Source organism: Electrophorus electricus, chromosome 1 (genome assembly GCF_041902795.1).
Source record: "Electrophorus electricus isolate QZ-2024a chromosome 1, ASM4190279v1, whole genome shotgun sequence".
Classification (NCBI taxonomy): Eukaryota; Metazoa; Chordata; class Actinopteri; order Gymnotiformes; family Gymnotidae; genus Electrophorus; species Electrophorus electricus.
This window is the reverse complement of record NC_137497.1, coordinates 5,970,671-5,993,720: the sequence shown is the minus strand read 5'-3', so window position 1 is coordinate 5,993,720 and position 23,050 is coordinate 5,970,671. Positions and strand designations below refer to the sequence as shown.

The window sequence follows — 23,050 nt, the reverse complement described above, 5'->3', positions numbered from 1 at the left end:
AAAGTTAAAACATAACATTTATTGGGAATTACCAACAATACCCCAAAGTGCAATGCAACGTTATCAGACAGAACACCGTGGCAGACTACCTGACGAAAGTGACCACAGTGACCATGGTAACCACGGTGACCACAGTGACTGAAGATAAACGGATAACTGTGGTGATGAAGCCCAGACTGTCTGGCTGCAGAGAGCAGCAGACGCCAATGCAAAGGATTGGCCAACAGAAAACTGAACTCTCTAACAGAAACCTCCAAATTCAAGTAGATGTTAAATCTCCCAGATTGACCTGACACTCTGCACAACACACCCTTGCTTGCCACTGTAAAAGGTACAGACACACACACACACACACACACACACACACACACACACACACACACACACACACACACACACACACAAGAAAGAAAAAATACCTGTCTCCATTTGTAATGCATTACAGAGTTTAATCTTAATTTTCTAAAGTGAAAATTGCTGTTGTTTCATTATTAATTTATATAATTATTATTTTTGCAGTACTGTTATATTATTATTATGTTATTAATAGGGGTGGGACTTTAACGCGTTAATTTCGATTAATTAATTACAGGGGAAAATAACGAAATAAAACATTTAACGCATTTTAATCACACTTTTGCACCGTGGAACGTTTCTCAGTGCACGCGTTCCAGGCATACAGATTATATTGACGCACAGTGTGATGAGCATGATGGAGATGACGGAAAAGGCTACGCTGGTGGATGGGAAATTTAAATACAAGAAACTTCCAGATGGAAGTACAAACAAAAATGTTGTTATTTGCACTTTATGCAGGAAGGAGTTTGTTTACCACAGGAGCACTTCCACACTTCGTTACCACCTCAACGCAAAACATGTTGGGGCTAGCGCGCAGGTCAGTAATGTTAACTTAGCTGCTAAATGTGTTAGTATTCCTAGGACGAGCAAACAGTGTCGCCAGTCAACACTCGACCACATGTCGGGGTTCACATTCAGAAACAAAATGTCAAAGTCCACGTCAGACAAATTGACCAATTCACTGGCGAGGGGATTGCTGTGGACTGTAGAGCGCTCTCTGTGGTCGAAGATAAAGGGTTACAAGAGACGCTGCAAATTGCATCAGCTGATGCAAGTTACGAACTGCCGTCCAGAAAGACAATGTTGAAAAAAATCCAGCAGCTGTATGATGAGGAAAGGGAAGTAAAACAGGTTATTGTGAAGATTAATTAATTTGATTAATTAATTACAAAACTTCTAATTAGTTAGATAATTTTTTTTTTAATCGAGTCCCACCCCTAGTTATTATTAATACCTTATTGTTATTGTGTTAATATTAAGCCAAAGCTTTGTAACCCAAGCTTTGGAAATAGAAATGCACCACTGTTTGTCATATAAACCCCCTTGAATTGAACGAGAGAGAGAGAGAGAGAGAGAGAGAGAGCGAGAGAGAGCGAGAGAGAGCGAGCGAGCGAGCGAGCGAGCGTGCGCGTCGTGTTTAAGTGCTTCCAGTAAGCGTTACAGACCATCCTGATCTAGGACCAGTCATAGGAGTCCTTTCACCTAAAGTAAATACGTATGGCCAAATCCCAGACCTGTCACCTCTTTGAAACGGACAAAGAGAGAGGGAGGGAGGTTCAAATCCGTACATCGTCCGCGCTGCGACATCAAACCACACCGACGGCCACGCGGGCGAAAACAACCCGGTTTCCGCACACGGTCATGAAGTCCATTTCCTTTCATTAATTATGCCGAACGAGCGCGGCGTTCATTACACGGTACTAACGGGTTATTTAAACACCCCGTCATCTGGCTGACTGCTCAGACATCTAAACGACGTGTCACCGGCCGCGGGTCCATCCTCCCGTCAGACTTCCCACGCGTTACTTCAGCTCGGACGCATGGCAGAAGAAAAGGAGACGTGACTGCATCTCTGCCGTGTGCAGTGCGTTTGAAGCGCAGCTTTGGCCAGATCCGTTTGTCGGCACGTGTGCTGCACGTTACAGCACGCAGTCGGCTCGCTGTGGTGCGTCCTGCCTCGCGCACCTCGCGCACCGGGGCCGTGCCGCTCGCGCCTGGAGAGCGAGAGAAACGCACGTGCATTCGCTCTGCCCATTCTCTCTCTCTCTCTCTCTCTCTCTCTCTCTCTCTCTCTCTCACTCACACACACACACACACACACGCACGCTAAACATACAGCCAGCAAGACTATTTGGGTAGAGTTTGTCTGCAAGATAACCCCGTCTCCTGGGAGTGTGTGAACAAATACAATAGATCTTCACCCCCCCCCCCCCCCCCCCCACACACACACACACACACACACACACATACCCACACAAACTAGTGGTCACAGCTCTGCCAAGAAAGGAACCATCCAGTGGGCGGGGCCTGTTCCGGCCCCGCCCTCCCTAAATCCCCATGCCTCCTTTACAACACGCGGGGCCAGGCGGAATTCCAGCCCGCGGGGTGACGCACAGCAACAGGTCAGACAGATGGAGAGTGGGTGGAGTAAAGGCTTGCAGCACTGCACGCATACACACACACACACACACACACACACACAAGCACGCATAGCAGAACAGCCGTCCCCCGAGACACAGAGAGCTCTCAGAGTTGAGAGATCAGTCTGAGGGACAGCCGTGGCACCTCTCACACACACACATACACACACACAGAGTTATGCAGTAAGTGTGAACCGCCTGAATTGCAGCACCCTGCCAGGCAAAGCACTCTGATGGCATTCAGAAGCCAGGTAGGCTGGCTCCGCCCACCATCACCACACAAAACAGGCATATACGACAGCTCTGTGTGAGTGTATGTGTGTGTGTGTGTGTCTGTGTTTGTGAAAACACTTCAGAAAGAGATACGGAATGAAAGCAGAATGTGTCAAACAGCCATTATCTACAGGAAAGTTTCCCAGAAGAACAGAACCAAACATCTGTTTAAAGGCGCTCCGTCACACGGCGCCCAGATATGCCCAGCCATAAGCACTTTACTCATGTCCTGCTGCAGTTCTGGGAAGACAACTGGGAACGTTCATCAACAAATGTACTAGACACTTCTTCTTAGGCCTGTTAGTGATGGGCGGGGTCTCGGTGCAGCTCTAGTTCAGCTGACCTGTCAATGTCGCAGTGGGAGTGGCCCCTGTGGAGCCCCGTAGCTGGGGCTTCCCTCCCTGATCAGGTTTCCCGCGCGGAGACCGGAACGCTGCGGACTAATTGGGGGGAAAGAGGCCAGCTGGGAGAGGCAATCAAAGCTGGACAAAAGGCGGGCGGCTCAATTACACCCTGCGCGGTCGCCGAGGGGCGGGTCATGGCAACGGGGGGCGGAGCTTCGGCCGGAGAGAAAGAGCGAGAGAGAGAGAGGGCCGTTTGGAAGATGGTTAACAAAACATGAGAATAATTTGTGTCTTTGTGCTTTATTGCGCTTTATTTAGTGTGTGTGTGTGTGTGTGTGTGTGTGTGTGTGTGTGTGAGAGCGAGAGAGAGCTAGAGAGAGAGAGAGAGTGGGAAAAGAGTGTGTTTTTATATGTGAAAACAGACACCAAGTACTTTTGACAAAGGCGTTTACTGCACTAATGTTAGCATTGTGCAAAAAGTGAGACCAACAGTCTGGCATTTAAAAATACACACGCACACATGCACGCACACACACGCGCACACACACACCCACACACACACACACAGAGTTTAACTCACCCAGCTAGTTTCTAAGCAATCCACACCTTTTAGCCGTCAGTGTAATCAAGGCCTATTTATCAACAACGGGGTCGGTTTGTCTCCGAGTGACAGGGTTAGGAGTTAGTGTAGTTTATATTAGCTCAGCCACATCAAACAGACAAGCGCCAACACTGCCTGACAGACCCCCACAGCCAAGAATGTCCAGAAAGTCCACAGAAAGAGAACACTGGACTCATTTCTGAACAAGGAATCACTTTTTAAAAGGATTAAATAAATGCATTCAGCATAACTACCTGTAGAGATAATGCACTTTACATAATCTACTTTTGTTTGTCATTTTTATAACTATTTCCAGTATACGCTGCTTTGGCCATAATGTAACTTATAACATTCCTGCCAATTACAGAACTGCTGAACTGAGCTGCGATGAGAGAGAAGGAGAGAGAAGGTGTGTGTGTGCGTGTGTGTGTGTGTGTGTGTGTGTGTGTGTGTGTGTATGTGTGAGTGTGTGTGTGTGTGTGTGTGTGTGTGAGTCTGAAAGAAAGTGCGAGAGCGCACCTTGAATTGAACTGAATAGAGAGAGAGAGAGATAAAGAAAGAGAGAGAGGGCGTGTGATGGAGTGAGAGAGAGAGAGAGATAAAGAAAGAGAGAGGGCGTGTGATGGAGTGTGAGAGAGAGAGAGAGAGAGCGTGAAGTCACAGGCTGGGAGAGAAGTGCTCCTCCATTGTCTGCGTTTCACAAGCACTGCTGATGAGCGCTGATTGCTATCGCGGCTCCTTCACGCCTCGCTGTCAGGCCGGGCCGGAGACGGTGGCGCCGGCGCCGAGCGCAACAAAGCCCGGGTGGCTCGTCCCCGGGGGACGGGAGGGGGGGGCGGGGTCAGGGAGGGGGCGGGGCTAGGGAGGAGAGCAGCACTGTGGGAAGACAGAGCGGAAGCCTCGACCTTCGAGAAAGAGAGAGAGGGAACAGTGATTGTACGGAGGGAGGAGTGGGGGGGGGGGGACGAAAGAAAAGGAGCGAGCGTGCGAGCGCCTATCTCGTCTATGCTCCATCAGACTGGATCAATCAAACGCTTCCAGAAAAATCCATTTCAATCCACAGCAGCTGTCAGTGCAAAGGAAGCGTCAATCACCAGTCATCTCGCCGCATAAAGACAGTAATTAGGAACGTGCGCGCAGAAGCAACCCATTTGGGAGGAATCACAATTAAGGTCTGAGGTGCGTTTCATCTCCCCCTCTCGCGTCCTTTTGTTCCGCGGACCGGGCCGGGACCGCGTTGCCGAGCGGAACCGCCCGGCGGCAGGCACGGGAGGGTTTGGGGTTGGAGCGCACGGGTTTGCCGGGACACGGGGACAGAGCCGGGGGAGCGCGCAGACGGAGGAGCACGCGATTATACCTGCAAACCCACACACACACACACACACACACACACACACACAGGAGAGAGGGGAAACATGCAGAACAGCTGTTTGGCCATGTTTAGTCCTCTCTGGAGAGATTCTCCTCTTTCCTTAGATGCTGCTCAAACATCCCTCCCTCTCTATCACTCTCTCTCTCTATCACTCTCTCTCTCTATCACTCTCTCTTTGTCTCTTTCTCTGACAGTCAACAACACTGCTCTCCAAACATCAGACAACAAGCTCCCCACAGTCTCTCCTTTCTTACGTGTACAGTGCCCCAGACACCATGAGAGAGAGAGAGAGAGAGAGAGAGAGAGAGACTGATCCTCCCCTGTAGACTTGCGTCAGTTCCAGGACATTAGCTGTGTGTCTCTCTTAGGGACTAAGTTTACTGCTAGCCAAGCTCCTCTTCCCAGCAGTGCGCGCGTACACACACACACACACACACACACACACATATGCACACACGCAGGCACTTGGCATTCTAGAAATGTAGGGTAATTGAACTGAGTATACATGTGCGTGTACAGACACTCACACGTACACACACTTTAAGAAGAATACCCCTGTAAAAACATATAGAGCCATCTCTTGCTGTTGCTATATGTGAGAATTGGTGTCTTTCGAACCTGAGACTTTGAAAGCTGGAACAGGAGACCCTGCTGACCACGCCCACAGTAGAGGAGGGGTTGTTGTCTCCGCCCACTGGACAGGAGAAGCTGTTGTCCCCGCCCACACTACTGCTCTGAAGGGAAGTCTGTGAATCCAGCATGAAGCATCACCACCCAGCAGGACATGAGAACGAGGAGGAGACCCAGGAAAACAATGCATAATGCACAGCAAGAGGAACGTGTGTGTTTATGTGTGTGTGTGTGTGTGTGTGTGTGTGTGTGTGTGTGTGTGTGTGTGTGTTAAACAGCGTGATTACACACTTGTATAATATTTCTTACAAAGTGTTCGTTCACACACACACACACACACACACACACACATACTTTTTCTTGCTCCATTTTCACAGCTGCTGCCCATGAGAGCGTCTGATTGGCTGAGACAAGCTGACAGCTGGACAGATGTTCCCAAGACTCCATCATGGAGAACGTACACCAGTCACACCACACACTCTGTTTTTATGTGTGTGTGTGTGTGTGTGTGTCTATATATACATATATATATATATATATGTTTTTAACATGTCTCTTTTAGGACCCAAAACAGGAGTCTCTGTCATAGCTGAGCAGTTAGGCAGATCCCACAGAGGAAAATGCACACACACACACACACACACACACACACACGCGCGCGCGTCCGCACACACACACACAGATATGCAGAGGGCCCAGTATTTGTATTTGAATAAAAGATAATTTATGTTGTAAAATGGGGTATGGACTGGGCACAGCAATGGAGGGTGGAGGGAACCTAACCAGTAGACAGCAGAGCCCACAGTGGCGCTAACTAGCCGTAGGTCTTGCTGTCTGCAAAGAGGGAATTTATACTCCAACATGCTATGCAAATCACAGCCTTTGTCAAGTGTTGCTGCAATTTGAAACAAGCACACAAAAGGTAGGACTGCTTCTACACTGAGGACAGTTTAGGCTAAATTACAAGGCTAACGAGTCTCCACCACCTCCATCCACTAATACAGCGCGCCTCCTCCACCTTCTGCTCACCTCCTCACCTCCGGCCCTCCGCTGGCACGACAGGCCAAACAGCAGACAAGAATTAATTTCCGTGTGAACCTGCGCCGGTGGCAAGAGCTTCAAAATCAGAGGAATAATTGGCCAAACACACATATACACGTGCATGCATGAACACACACACACACACACACACACACACACACACACACAAAACAGGCATTTGTGACTTTCACGAGACAGTAAAGTAGAGTTTGGCACTGATTCTGCTTACACGCACGCACGCACGCACACACACACATACATACACACACACACACACACATACATACACAAAGCCCAATTATCCAATAATGCCAGAAAACCAAAGCCTGTTTCCAGTCCTCTTCAAGGATGCGGACACAGAGGTGTAGTGGCTGTAGCTGTATTGCTTATCAGCACAAAATAAAAAGCTCCTTAACCCAACGACCCCTTCAGAAACAGCCGCCTGTCATGCATTCACCACTCCCACTGGGGGCGGAGCAGTCTGAGTCTCCGCCTCCCGGCCCCTCCTTTCCTCCCAAACTCAGCAATGCATGCTGTCGAAATGGCGCTCCCAGAGAGGCCATCGGCGGGTTGTTGCAGGGTGGGTGCATGTGTGTGTGTTTGTGTGTGTGTGTGTGTGTGTGTGTGTGTGTGAGAGCAGAAGCGGACGTCCTTTTCTATTGTCATCAGTGGAATTAAAAGCACTCCATTAAGAATCACCGCCAGCAAGCACAAATCCCCCAGAATGGCCCACTAATTATCGCTGATGTAGCGTCAGCATTCTGCAGCCCCGCCGCAGCTGACGGAGGAAGGATACGCGTCCCCACGCAGCCCCAACGCACCTGACGTGGGACGAACGTCAGCTCCAGCACGCGAAAGAGGCTCGGTGCCGCGTTACAGGTGGACAGCTGTACAGCTGGCATCATGGGAAGACGGCTCGTTCAAACTCAGCTCGGATGGGCGGGTGGGTGGGGGGTTGGGGGTTGGGGGGGGGGGTGGGGGTGGGCTGTGTGCTGCTGCAATTAAGAACAAATAAAGTGCATATTCCTGGAAAAAAACAGCCCCGCTCTGGTTCTTAATGACTGATTCTTTAGTACAGAGATTAAAAGGAAGCTAAGCAGTTACTTTAAAGTGCTGAGAGAGAGAGAGAGAGAGAGAGAGAGAGAGCAAAAGAGAAATGAAGAGAAAAAACAGCAAGAGGGAAAGGGAGACAGAGAAAGAGTGAAAGAAAGGGAGAAAGCAAGAGAAGGAGAGAAATGAGAGAGAGAGAGAGAGAGAGAGAGAGAGAGAGAGAGAGAGGTAACCCAAGTGGACACAGTGCATCTGTTCAGCTCAGCTCAGCAGATAATACCAACACACACAGATGTGAGCAGAGGGTATTTAAGTACACGCTGCACATGGAGACCACCCAACCCCCCAGTGTGCCACACACACACACACACACACATTAGCCTGCGTCCAGACAAGGGCTCGCCATCACACATGCCGTCACGGAAAGATATTAGAGGAGAGAAGGCAGGGGGGTGGAGGCGTGGCTAAAACCATCGCTTAGCAACCAGTTATTATGCTGGTGAGGGGAGCTGTCTGCTACCCCCAGACCCAGATCTCAACATCGGCCAGATGCCCAAATACAAACAGTAGTGAAAGAGGCCTCAGGGACTTATACACACACACACACACACACACACACACTCGCACACATGCACGAACGCACGCAGGTTAAGACTAGAGAACAATTTCAACAAGTAGAACTCAATGCATCAACAGCAAAAAATGTGTGTGTGTGTGTATGATAGTGTGTGCGAGTGTGTGTATGATAGTGTGTGTATGACAGTGTATAGGACAGTGTGTGTGTGTGGGTGTGTGTGTATGTATGAGAGTATGTGAGGGTGTGTGTGTATGATAGTGTGTATGACAGTGTGTGTGAGTGTGTGTGTGTGTGTGTGTGTGTGTGTATGAGAGGGTGTGTGAGTATGTGCGTGTGTGTGTGATAGTGTGTGAGACGGCGTGTGTTGTCATATGAACGGTATAAAGCCTGTCATAGTGCCTGAGGGTTTAGTATCACTGGGCTTTAGAGCCGCTGACAAGATCAGCAACACCTGACCGGGAGTGACACACTCTCTACTACAGCCCGAGGGCAGGAAACCACCAGAGTGTGTGTGTGTGTGTGAGAGAGAGACAATTGTGTCTGCCTTGCTCCTTTCCACCAGTCTGCATCAACACAAAAGCACAAGTGCACACACACACACACACACACACACACATATGCGGTTAATGACCGGGGCTGAGGTGATCCACCTCTGCGCTGTGGGTCCAGTCAGAACAAGCGGGATAAAATGTCTGTCTGTGTGTGTGTATGTGTGTGTGTGTATGTGTGTGTTTGTGTGTGTGTGTGCGCCGTCACCGTTTCCAGGAGCGACTCCGGACGCCGGCGGGCACGGCGCACTCTAAATGCCGGCGAGTGTCACAATGAACGGGTCACGACCTCTAGCGCTCCCCATCCTCCACGGCTGCCGCGCGTTAGTGGGCCGGCGGCACGCACGCTGTTAAATTAGCCCGCTTTCCGTTCCCAACATCGCCAACTGCAGAGGGAACGCCGGACATCCACGGAATTACTGCATGCCATGAAGCATGAAGGAGGAATTCACTGCCCTATGTTACTTAACGTTTGGATGCTGTTGCAATCGGGAGGGTAGGACCAGGAGGTGCGTGATTGGAGGAACAGCAGGGCAGGCTGGGAAATGCCAAGGGCGTAATCTGGTTTGGATTAAGACCCGCGGACCTGCCTGGGTTTCACAGACAAAACACGCAGGCCTGGAGGTCAAAACATCCTTCCCCTGTGAAAAGCGCCTCGGTGGTCTGGTTTTGTTTTTAAAGAGTCAACCACGGCGGCTCCAAGGTTAGGACGTCCGAGATGAAAGGCTAACTGAAGCTGGGGGGGTTTGAGCCAAAATGGGAGCCTAAATCTAGAAGTTAGGCCAACAGCTGATCTCTTGAGCAACTATTGCAAACGCAAACCCCGATGTCTCAACTGTGTCTCAACTGTGTCTCGCCTGCTAGCTGACAGGCTGGGGTTTTGCGAGGGAGCCCAGTGATGAAATCTCGGCGAAATCTTTTCCAGGAGCGGAGGAGAGAGCAGCGATAGGGTGGCGACCCACACGATCCGGCGCCGAACTCGTGCGTCTTGGCAGGCAAAGGGCTTGGTTAGAGGAGGCGGGCACTCGTCAAGCCTTAGAGCGCCGCGGTAACACTCTCTCTCGTAGCGTATCAACGTAACAAATGTACCCCACGAAGACTGACTCACACCGGGCCACCCCACACACACGCATGCACACACACACACACACACACACATATATCACCATGCAAGCTCAAATTCCCCATAACGGCACGTCAGAATGGATGAGCTAGAGCAACGTTTCCCATAATGCGGTTATAGTGCAGACAAATGTAACATTTCCTATAATGCTTAGTGGTCATGAGGAAGCTAGATGCAACATTTCCCATAATGCCATGTGGTAACAGTGCCGCTAGATGTAACAATTCCCATAATGTTTAGCGGCCGTGAGGGAGGCGGATGCAACATTTCTCAGAATACCATGCGATAATGATTGATTCGGGCCTACCATTTCCCATAATCCAGAGCGGTGATGGTTTTCCCACAGTGCAGTGGAGTTATCACTGAGTCAGATCAATGGCAGCCTGCAGGGACACATTCCCAGCATGCTCTGCTCTCGATACCAGGAAATCAATGTGGACAGGATGCCAGTTGCCCAGGCATGTGTTTTTAGAGAGCACAATCTGTCCTCAAACGAGACAGGTTTCTCTCTCTCTCTCTTCTGTCCATTTGCCGTAAAGGCGCTTTACGCTAATCAGAAGCGGCGCTCAGCTCACACGCCATTTTAATCACGAACGGCTCATACACTCCTCCCTGATGAGAAGCGGTCATCGGCACCCTCCCCTACAGAGGACAGACACCCGTTGCCAGTCTCGCCGTTGCCAGTCTCGCCGTTGCCAGTCTCTCCAAACCAGGACCTGACTGGTGGGAACCAGACGCTTCACGGGTCCAGGAGGAAAGCTAGCAGAACTCCCGCCAATTATCCTGTTTGCGCATGCAAACTGCTCTGCGTTGCAGCGTCGCCGTGGTGATATACCTAGCGGTGCTGCAATTAACCCGTAAAATAACCGTGACCTACGAACTTCCTGCGCGCGAGCACACACACACATCGGTCACAAGCCTCCGGCATTAACGAACGGGCGTATAAAGAGGTGGAGGACTGGGGTTGGATGACCGGTGCTCCGAGGGCGATGTTGCCTGCCTTAGGCGAGACTTTCCCAACAAGTGGACTTTATGTTTTAGGAGGTGTTAATTTGTGGTAGCGTTGTTGTCTTGGGGCCTGCTTCACTAGCTCATACTGTGTGGGACACGCCCCCAGATTATACTGCCTTGGACACGCCCCCAGCTCATGCTGTCTCGGACACGCCCCAGCACCTACTGCTGACATACCCAGATCTTCTTTATGAAACTTCAAACCTCTACCAAATGGGTGTGTTCACGCACGCACACACACACACACGCACACACACACACGTATATGTATCCTTTTATGTGGCAACACAGGAACCAGGAAAGCCATACAGAGGAAGATCCAAACTGCTCCTGGTGCAGGTGTGGTGTGTTTGCAGAAGCCAGAGAGGCTGGCACTGCACCCGCACCTGCGGGGCTCCCGAGAGGGGGCGGGGGTCAGGAGAGAGGGGGCGGGGCCAGCTCCTCACCACACCAGGCCTGCTGTAGAGGCACGAACATGGTGATGCATTTCACAAGCGTTTTCACAACTGGCGTGCCCGACTCCCCCTTCGCTCTGTCGCTCTCTCTATCTTTCTCTCTATCTTTCTCTCGCTCCCTGTTCCTCTCATTTTCTGCTTAGCCATACAGAAGAATCACCAGTTTGCCTTCGACAAGAAAAATGGGTTTTACAGCCTTGCACGCTTAAGCACAGATTACGTGTAAAAAAAAAAACCAAAACCACGGGCGTCTGGCTGTAAAATAAAGACATTTATTGTTCCCTATAAATGCAGCATGTAGGCGCCGTCTCAACCGACCCACGCGGAATTCTTATGAAACCCAGTTGGGAACGCCGGCCTGAGTCCCCGATCGACCCCTGCCAGTCCGAGACATCGCCCCCACTCGCTTGGATGTAAACTTCCTCCCTGGGAACGCCGCGCTCGGAGTTCGGGCTCGGTTTGGAATTCCCAGCAGTCCCTGCTGTTTAACAGAGGCTGGGCCATAATAAATACTCCGTCCCGTCACTCGGAGACTGTTGTCCCTCACTGACACAGTTCCAACGCCGATCACGTGCTAAAAAAAGAGAGTCACCCCAGGGTGGCGTAGTTTATTTCATGACCCAGCCGGATCTGTGTCTGCAAAACTGGCCCATTTCCTACACACGCATGTGCTCAAACACACGCACGCTCATGATTTTACATGCACGAACACACACACACACACACACACACAGAAAGACGCACTGAAACACACCTCCCCACACACACAGCTAAACAGATTCAGAAACACACACCCACACACATTATAAATTAACAGCTCATTCTTGCGGTGCTTTTATTGGCCCGAGCTGCAGTACAGTATCAGAGTGAGTAATGCATTGAACATCGGCCCATCCGTCCGCACTCCGATCGCACGACAATCGAGAGCTTCTCCGCTAAAACCTTACAGACACAAAGAGTGACACGCAGCAGGGCGTGGAGGCTGGACGTATGGGGCCGCGCTGGGTTTGACAGACTGGCCAGGGCCGGACCCGAGACCAGTTCTGCGTCTGCTGGGGCCTCTGGAATGGAAGATACAATGTACGGTAACCTGTAGAACCAGTACAGGTCCACTGGAGAGCCACCATAGAACTACTGGAGAGCCACTTTAGAACCATTATAGAACCACTCTAGATGATTTCCACTGCACAAAATTCTAGATGTTTTTAGAAATATAGACATTTTTTTGTTTCATCAAATTCACTGATATGTTTAGAAACCTATCCTGTGTAAGACATTACATGGAGTGGAAAAAGGAGTGCTACATTAATACGCAATGCAGGAAATTGGAGTTTTACTACTATAAAGATATTCATGAAGTCATGTCATTTTGCTGCAGTTTCTGCTCGGAGTTTAATAAGGGAACGGGAGCGTGGATTCGCCCCAGGCCTATCAATCAATCAATCGGAAAATTTCCCTCGCCATTCAAATGACGCTTCTTTAATAATATCCTCCCAAAATTAAACTATCCATCAACACCTTCTGGAGAACCAGAAAAACGCGTTAAAAGCGTAATTTTGGGGGACGGCTATTTAACGGAGGGAATTCATTCGCCAGCGTGGATTTATCCCGCGCCGCTCGAGCCTCGTGTAATTTCATAATCGGGGGCTCCCCCCCCCCCCCCCCCCCCATCTGCCAGGCGGTTAAAGAGCTCGGGCTGATCTCGCGGAACTGCCGCGCGAGGCTGTCGTAAGCTGGCCTTATTGCTTTCGCCTTATTTTTTATAAAAGCTTGCTTGGCCCGTGCCCAAAGCCGCCTTATGTGGAGAAAAAACCCCAGAACGCCCACGTCTTCCTCGCCATTACCCACGGATCAAAGAAGAGATCGGGGGGGGGGGGGGGGGACTCCAAAATATCGGAGAGAAAAAGTATGAGCGAAGAGGAGTTTAAAAGGAGGCCGACATGAGAAAAGATGAGAGGAAGTTAATTCAGTGCAGTGACCTTCATAAGAGCTCATCCCTCGCTCTCGCTCTCGCTCTCTCTCTCTCTCTCTCTCTCTCTCTCTCTCACACACACACACACACACACACACACACACACACACAGGCTGAAGTAAGACCAGCATTATTCAGGGAACACTATTTGTTTAGGTGAGAGCCTGCCACACGCCTAATACCGGGACAATTTCCTCAGCGGGTCACAGGCGCGCAGTGCGGGGAAGGAAATGAGGCAGCTCTGGCCCCCAGGGGCGAGCCCTCGCGCTCATACATCACGAGATGTTTTATTCAATAGAGTGGTGAGCGAGCGCGCTCCGCGACAGGTGCTGTCTCGGCGGGCGCGAGAAGAAACCCGGCCGGGGTAATGAGCTTGCCAGGCCGTCGAAAAGGCCACGCGCGGCAGCTCGAGCCAGCCTGCAAGGCGCCTCGCACGCACTGATGCACGGATCGCGTTAGCCGGAACGAGCGCCCTCATGATCGGAGGGGCTGAGAAGGAACTCGCTGCATAGCGAGCCAACTTTTGCATAGCAAAAAAAATAAATAAAAACAATACAAAAACAAACAAACCCATAAAACAAACGAACGTAGGCTATATATAAGCTAAATAAATGCCGTATATGTAAATGTATCTGATAGCGCTACTGCGTAAAAAGTATCAAAGTCATTCTTTTAAGTATATATAAAGTATCTAAAATTAAATATATCGATTTAAATTCTTTTATTTAAATTCTTAAATAAAAAACGTTTTCAGCGTTTTTGAACAATGTTTCAAGAGAGTAAAAGAGTGAAACGAGAAAAAAGCTTCAAAGGCTGTGCAAAGTGCGGCTTCTCGGAGACGGCGTGCAGCTGCAAGCGATCGCCTACGTGAAGCCTGTCTCGCGGACAGCCAGTCCGGGAGAGATAAACCAACAGGGCTCATCCCTGCGCCCGTGCGACTTGAACTTCTGCTCAGTCAAACTTCGGGAGTCATTAAACCTGCTGTTATTCGGAATAAAGGCGACGCGTTAATGCGCACGGTGGTTACTTCTAGCCCTCGCGCCGAGCCAGATTCCACGCTTTGCGAGCGCCCATCCCGTGCCTCTCCGCGCGGCGCCGTTCCACGTCAAATTAGCTCGTGCGACTGTTCGCACCCGGACATTCATTTTTGCAACTTTCCCCTTTACGGCAGCAGAGACAAAGGTCTGAGCTGTCTGGTCCACCGGCGCATCTGCACACACACTTTCCGCGGACTAAACGAGCGCGCATAAAGGGCTTTTTACTCGGGTCTAAAGCGCACACACACACACACACGCATCGTTAGTGGTAGTCACACCGCCTTCTAGCGAGCGTTAACTTAAACCTTGCGATCGCAGGGAGAACACAGCCTCCGTTAGGGCGACATGAACGGGAGTGTACCACTAATCCGCCGAGCCAGACCCGTTAGTAAAGATGACACCCGTTAGTGAAGATGACACCAGACGGAGCCGGTAAATAAGAGAACAAGCGGGTGCGTTTTACCATATAAATTGTTCTGTGGTGCAGGCTACACTTCCATGCAGGTTACGGCGCCCGGGCAATCCGTTTGTGGGAGCGTGGCTGTCGTGAGAGTACGGGACAGATTTAAAAACCTCTCATTCCGTTCTGAAGATTCAATGTAAATGTATAATCCCTGGGAATTATTCCCCCTTTCTTTGCGACTTGAACATCCTCTGTGCACAAACGAGTCAAATCCGACAGCGGCGACCGCCGCTTGCAAAAACTGCCTTTGTAATCCTTGAAAATGCGCAGTCAAGCACTGTTCTGTCAGGATGCCGTCGTCCGTTATTACCGGAGACGAGTGCACGGCGGCGGATCCGGGCAAGGACGCGGATCGGTCGCGCTCCCGTAACCGAGCAGCTGCAACCTTTCCGGAAAACCGAGTTGCAAACTCCACCGAAGCGGACAGCCGCCAAACGTACGGGGCGCCTTCGCCGGTTAAAACGGACCGCAGCTGGAAATCAACGCGCCGTCCGCCCCGAGCGCGCGGTTACCGGGAGAAGATATCGGCGCAACGGCAAAGCAACGCGCGCTCTTAGGGAGGGGGGCTGTTCCCCGTCGATTCCGGAGCAGGTGGCCGAATTGAACGGACTGCGATTAATCCCGATGAGAAATCCCTGCTCGCCTTCACTTTCCAAAGCGGTTTCAACTCCAGAGTTCGGGGTTGTTGGGTTGTTTTTTTTTGTTGTTGTTGCTTTAAAAAATTATTTTAAATTCCTCGAGACGATTCGACGGGCTGTCTGTGTCTTGTTCGTGTCGACACGAACCAAAAAAACTAACCCGAAAATAATAATAATAATGTTCCGCAGCTAGGTCCGCGAGCGTACGCACACCGCGTCACCCCCTTGCTCCGGGCTCGCGAAACTGACAATAACCCGGAACGGTGCAGACGCTCGCGGCTCCACAGACCGCCCACCGACCAATCGCTGCACGGGAGGGGGGGGGGCATTTAAACATTCCCACGGGTCGGCCAATCAGGGGTAATTGAGGGCTGTTACCACGGTGACGCTGTCAGCGTCCAAACGTCAGATTTGCAAGCGCGTTTATTAGGGTTCACCGGAGCCTGTAGAATAGGACACGCGCTCGACGGGATGCATGCATATGCCGCGCGCCCTAACCGAGTTTATTGCACAGTCGCAGTTTTTTGTTTGTTTGTTTGTTTGTTTGTTTGTTTGTTTTTTACACTTTACAGGACTATGGCGTGCCCGTTTGAATCAGAGTGGTTCCTGCTCGCAACACAGTTCTTGTAGGGGAAGCAATCTCAGTAAATTGCGACAGTATATAAGATTTGTATTCAGTGCATAGCAAATCGAAATGACTATGAACATGATTATGTCATCCCAAAAGCATTAATTATAAGCCTTTTCTTATTTTAAAGGTACAGTAAGCAAAATATTATGTTAAATTATGAAGAATGGGATGTAGTGCAGGTATACGGCGCTGGACATTAGAGCATCACAGTAGGACAGTAATGCACTTTACCTTCATGGCCAGCCTTGTGACAAGAAGTGAGACCATCTAACCATAAAGTCAAGATATTACTTATCGCACCTTTAAAGAGCCACAGCCCCCTTCTCCTACTCCACCCAGGGGAAATTTCCCAGTGTGATATTGCATTTGACACATTTGTTTTGTATGCAGCGTGCATAATTCAAGAGTTTTGTGCGCTTTCGATCTGCCCGTAGAGGACTGGTCACCGGAGAGTGCAAGCTCGGATGTGCGTCCCACCTCCCACGCCGTCCACTCTGATCGAAGCTGGGCAAGCTTGCACGGGACATTGGCTAAGTCACCTGCCTGTCAAAGCTGACGAGCCAATGAAACGGCCGCAGTGCACGTCTGACCGACTCTGGGGCCCAAGCTCAGGCTTTCTGCTGAATGAACTAGTCTAGTGGTAGTCCACGCACACACGCACGCGCGTGCACACACACACACAGAAAAAAAAAAAAACCACTCACCGACAAATGATGGCACTCTGGAGTAATAGCTCCAAGCTCTGGTCGACCCTGGGCACTATGATGTATTTTCTTTGGGATGTAAATCCATGTGTTCACATCTGGCAGACTGGATCCTTTATCCTTATGGAGGCTTTTTCTATAGCTAAAGCTCACAATCCTTGGTTATTACCATACTAATAGATAGTATTACCATATTTTATATGTTTGCTTTGAACACATTTTTTTTTCATTCTTTTTTTTATATATATTAGTATCCTTATCTGTTCACCACTATATTTAATACTATATATTTTATGTATTTACAGTATTCACAATACACACGTGTCTTCTGCACACGAGACTGCCTTGGACTTCCCTAATCGCCACCATTCCGTTTCATGGCGGTTTTGGACGTCATGGGAGCGGACGTCTCTGTACCCGGCGCTTAGCGTGACACGCAGAGATGGAGCGCACCATCTGTGGCGAAGATGGAGCGCTAATTCAGAGCTAAACTGGCATTTGAAAGTATGAGCCTGGCCACGGCAGTGCCACCAGAAGCCCGGGCCGCGCTTACGAGACGACGAGCCTCTTTATGCAGATGCTGAATTAAAGGCACTACTTTCTCTCGCTCTCTTTCGCTCTCACTTCTTTCTCACTCTGTCTCACTATCAGTTTCTCTTTCTCTCACTCCCTCTCTCTCTCTCTGTCTCTCTCACACTTCTTTCTCACTCTTCCTCCCTCTCTCCCTTTCTCTCTCCCTCCATCTACCTTCATTTCCGGTTCTCACGGACAGCTTCATAAGAAGCACTCACCGCGCTCATCCGTCTCAGCCGCTAACGCGTGCTCTGTCATCCCCGGCGCTCCGAGCCGCGTCCTATTTCAATTTGCTCCCAGGCCAGAGCGAGACATGTTTAATTGAGCGGACTCCGAGCCTCCGCAAACAGCGAGGAGGCCCCCGAGGAGATCGATGGAAACGGAGGCATGGGAAAAAGAGATAACATTGATTTATCCGTCATCGATAGGCTCGGAGCCCCTGCCTGCCAGTCCCCGGGTGGAACACGCACTCCCTGCCAACGCACGGAGGCCAGTCTGCAACAGAGTGTCAAGTAGGTAAAGGACACACAGAGACAAGGGGAGAGAGAGAGAGAGAGAGGGGGAGAAAGATAATGTGTGATGGAGAGAGGAAAAAGTGGCAGGAGAGGGCAGGAGGGATGCAGGGAGATATGAAAGAGAAAGGTGTGGGGTTACAGGAACACACACACACACACACACACACACTCATTCTCACTATGGCAGGTGGCAGCAGTAGCTGCCTGGACTAGCGGCTTGGCAGTGAAGGTCAGAGGTGTGGAGATCAGCAGCCCCGAGACCTTCCCCCCTGGCCCCCCCGGCATAATGAAACCGCTGATTTGCGTCCCGCTCGTTTCCGTGGAAATCATTTATTACACAGCGAGGGGCCACAGCTGCGAAATCAAAACGGCGGGGACGGCGCATAGTGGCGAGCTGCTTACAAGCTGACTCCAGCGTCCTGGAGGACTGGTTAAGGAGGCTGCGTGGACAGACGTGAAGCACCTGGTAAACTGGTTGCGCTAATCCAGCCAATGAGGAACGGAGACTACTGGACCCAGGTTGTCCTAGTCTCATTTACATAATAATCCCAGCCCGTACCTTTTCTCTTCGGACATTGTTAGCAGCTTTTCTTGGCAAGGCTCTGCTCCGGATGGTGGAACACTTCCGGGTCTTGAGGGGTCAGACGCTGCAGGAGCCTGTGAGAGGTGCTGTGCTTCATAACGTGTCCGTCCACGATTGGCAGCTCATTCAGGCTTCACGACAGGATTCACTGATCCCAGAACAGCAAGCGGTGCCGTCAGCGGCAAACTCACCGATTTTCCGGGACGGAGGTTGGAAAAGACCTCTCTTTAATCTTTGAACTCCAGAGAGGCCACGCGGTCCCACCGCCACGGACGGCTGTTTCTGTGCAGCCAGCTGTATCTACACCTTTGCGGTTCAGGCAGTTACGCGACGTGGCTCTCCTGTTCCGGGCCACTCTAGGTCGCTCTGCTGTACGTGTTAGCGCTTTCCCCTGCTCCGACACACCTAGATTCTTCCGCCGCTCAATTATTGAGCCGATTCGGGCATATTAGTGCGGAGAAATCTGTTTGGTGTCACCGTCCTTGACACAGCATGGGTATCTCTTTCATCCGACACCACAGCTGAAACACGAGGGGGAGTTTCTCTCTCTCCATCTCTCTCTCTCTCTCTCCCTCCCTCTCCTTCTCTCCATGTCTGAGCGGCAGGTGCAGGAGACAGGGCTGTCAGACGCACTCTCCTGGCCTCATTCGCGCGGCGGGAGAGGTGTCAGCGTCATGCTTCGCTCCACAATAGAGCTTTGCCCCCCTGCCTCTGACAGGTCCGTCCGAACGCACCCCCCCCCCCCCAATCACACCACGCGCCGACCACCCGCCACACTCAGGAAGGCAGCAAACGCGACGCGCAGGACAGGGTAGAGTTAGGAACCACGCGCAACAGGCCGCGTTACAGCCGAAAACGTTCTAACATACCCGACCGTAACGGAACACTGACTTTATGTTACAGAACTACAACAACCAGAACTGTTTGAGCTGTATTACATTCACATTAATGTAAGAAATTCAAATTATACTGCCGCCCTGGGACTTGCCCCGAGATGCTGAGGGCAAACCATCCCATTGTTTGCTTTTGTGAGCGGGGGTGCTGCTGTCGTGAAACCTCCACTGTTGCAGGAACAAAGCAATTTCGATCCTCCATTAGGAGGAAAGCACAACAGGAAGTTTCAAAAAACCATCCACTTCTAGAATCCAAGCCTTAGAAGTCCCATGATGCTCAGGAGCAAGGACCAAACTTCATTTACGTCTGCCGTGAGTTGTCGATAGCCCCCGCCCTCGCTGTTAGGAGCCGTCTCTAAGTCCATGGAGCGCTGTGAGGTTCTGGAGCCCACGTCAAACGCGGGTCCCTGTGAGACGTCTCATTTCGGCTTGTGAAAGGTGAGAGAATACAAGCGACTGTGTAGGAGTTTTGTGAAAGCAGCGCCATTTAAATGCAGCGATTTACTGCACGCAGAGAAAAATAAAACACACAAACAGACTTGTTCATTTCCATTTAACATGCAGCAGATGATCAGAACGTCTTCGTGATTGGGTGTACGGGAAGGAGGGCGATCATGCGCCACACAAACACACACACACACCCACACACACACATCTCAGCAGGGGAGTGCGTCTCTGCGGGGAAGAAACGAGCAATCGGGGCGGTGGAGGAGATGGGGGGACCCCGGGTGAAGGGGCCGGGGGGTAATTAGCTAGCTCACTCCACCGAGTGGCGTGCAATTAAGCAGCTCACACCTCCAAGCTGTAAGCAAGAAGGCCCTTTAGCAGTGAGGAGTCTGGTTCCGACCGGCCACATGGAGGGAGGGTGCACAGCGGCAAAAGAGCAAACGCCACTACAGAGCTCATCACCGGAGGGGGAAGGTTTGCTGCCACACCTGCTGAGCAGTTCTAACTACAGCACCCCTCTCCACCGCTGTACAGCAGCTGGGAGTGTGAGTGTGACTCTGGCTCTCACTCTCCATCGCTCTCTCTCTCTCTACAGGCCCACCTCGCCCTCAAAGCTGTCACTCTGTTACCTTAAAACTCCACCCTTCCTCCTGAACTACTTCATCACCTGCAGCATCCACCACCTCCAACACTACTCCATCACCCCCAGCACTCACAGCTCTGCCCCTCCTCCATACTCTGTACCTTCTTTCTCTTCCTGTCTGGATATAAATCGGTTTACCTCCATGTACCCACTGGCCATGTTATAGTTCCACATTACAGCATTGCCAAAACAAGCTTCATCTATACTAGATTTAGAAATACCATCATAAACCAAGATCTGCTAATATGCATTAATTAGCCGGCAACCATAGTTACCGTGACTACATGCCATCTCATCCTGTGCCACCATGACAGCAGCGTTTATGAACAAGTCCAAAGTGTCTTCCTTGTTCCGGAGAACACTTAATGACTACCCGTCCGCCGGTGTTTGCATGGGCATAAACATATGCGCATATCTGTCTTCATTAATAATACAGTGTGCAGTGTGCAATTACGCAGATTAACATACACTTAACACACGGATGCATGACTTTGCCTATACATCAACAGGAGACTTGTTCAGCAGATGACGTGGAGCTCGACATGGAAGCCAGGAATGGAGATCAGGATAGAGATCCGCCCAAAGGCTATGCTTAGGGCATGGCGTTCCTGGCCGCTTCTGCCAGCCAGCGGAGCGTCGCCTCCTCGGTTCCACCAGGTCGGGAAGTTCAGCAGTTGCCACTGATCACTTGTACCCCTCTGGATGGGGAAAGTTGTCTTTTTTTAAACTTTTATGCTCTCTCTCTCTCCCTCTGTTTCTCCCTCCCTCTGTATTTCTCTGTCTCTCCCTCTTTCTCCCTCTCTCTCTCTCTTTCTTTCTGTCTGAGGAGGTGCAGCCTGAGAAGCACTATGTCTGTTTAACACCCAGAAATCAATTTGTCAGGTGTGTCATCCTCCTTTGTCGGGTTGCTCTCATTCTTTAGGGTAGCAGGGGTAGGTGGAAGAGGGGTTCTGCCCCCACTCTAACCCCACTCCACACTCCTTAATTGGGTTTATACAGAGGCCACACACACACATACACACACACTCAGTCACACACACACAGTCACTCACACAATCACACAGTCACTTAGAAAGGTCATCTAGCCACTGTGAACTGGCTGTCTTGCTGCAAAAAAAAAAAAAAAATCTTTGCTGTCAAAGTTGCAACAGACATTAAAACATCAGATCATTAAATTGCTCTCATGCTCAGCAAAACACATTGTGACTTATTCCAGGTTATGTGACGATGCTACAGTCTTGATTCGGATGGGATTGTGTTTAATCCAATGGGACAGTCTCTAAACCAATATGGTAGTCTCTAACCTGAGGATACACACTAACCTGATAGTATGGTCTTTACTAATGGTACAGTCTCTAACATGATAGTAAAGTCTCTACTGATGGTACAGCCTCTAACTTGGTGGAGTATCTCTAACCTGATGGTACAGTCTCTAACTGGGTGGAGTATCTCTAACCTGATGGTACAGTCTCTAACATGAGGAGTATCTCTAACCTGATAGTTACTGATTGTACAGTCTCTATTGATGGTACAGTCTCTAACCTGGTGTTAAGTCTCTAACCTGATGGTAGTCTCTAGCCTGATGGTACAGTCTCTACTGATAGTACAGTCTTTAACCTGGTGTTAAGTCTCTAGCCTGATGGTACAGTCTCTACTGATGGTGTTCACCCAGAGAAATAAACACGGAAGCAGAACCAGTGTGTGGCTCACAGCCACTGCGTCTCTGTTAGCTGATGCGAATAACAAACAGTCTGAGCAACTTTGCATTAGTCTCTAATGCAATGCTAAATGCTAACACCTGCTGAAGCTTCTGCACTGGTGTCTAACGTGATGCTAAATGCTAACACATACTAAGCCTTATGAACTAAGGGTCTAATGTCATTTTAAACAAAGACAGTTGTGTGTGCAGGTGGGGTGCATGCTCTGTTACCATGAATTAGTGTGTGTGTGTGTGTGTTTCACTCTCCCTGTGCTCCTGGTTTCCTTCTCCCCAGACTTGCTGCTCTGTTCCTCTGCAGGGCATCTTTGGGGTAAACATTTTAATGTTGACCTGGCTCATTTTTGGGGGGCGCTTCGTGTTTCACAGAAGTGAAAGCAAACAAAAATGAAGCTTGCGCAGTAAGGACAGGAGCCTGTCTGGAGCCTGGAAAAGAACACGCCCGTTCTGGAGACACGCCCACTGTAGAGACACGCCCATTTCAGAGAAACTTTGTGGCACTCTTATTGGTCAGAAAACGAGAGATAATGACGTAGCAGCAATAAAACGGACAGCAGGTAACTGCATTCCACCTGCTAGCAAAGATGAGCAACGTCACTGCGGTTTTGGTAATTTATTGGTAATGCAGGCATTTTGCATTGTTTACTTCAGTATTAGTTTTGTTTTGTTTTTTTTAATTATTTTAAAAAAATGTATTTACTTTGTGATATT

At 50.2% G+C, this 23,050-nt stretch overlaps 1 protein-coding gene across 3 annotated transcripts in view; it reads right to left on the bottom strand.

The window, feature by feature from the left end:
- fam222aa (family with sequence similarity 222 member Aa) overlaps positions 1-15,862 on the bottom strand; it is a 50,604-nt gene extending 34,742 nt beyond the window's left edge. For 2 of the 3 annotated variants that reach the window (XM_081710020.1, XM_035526410.2), the window contains exon 1: positions 14,996-15,862. Coding sequence is in view for 1 of the 3 variants with exons in the window: in XM_081710014.1 (XP_081566140.1) it covers positions 5,707-5,849 (143 nt within the window). In the remaining 2 variants the exon portion in view is untranslated. Of the gene's footprint in view, positions 1-5,706; positions 5,989-14,995 lie in introns of those variants that run through there. The other variant, XM_081710014.1, reaches the window with a different exon arrangement.
- Positions 15,863-23,050: the final 7,188 nt, after the last annotated feature.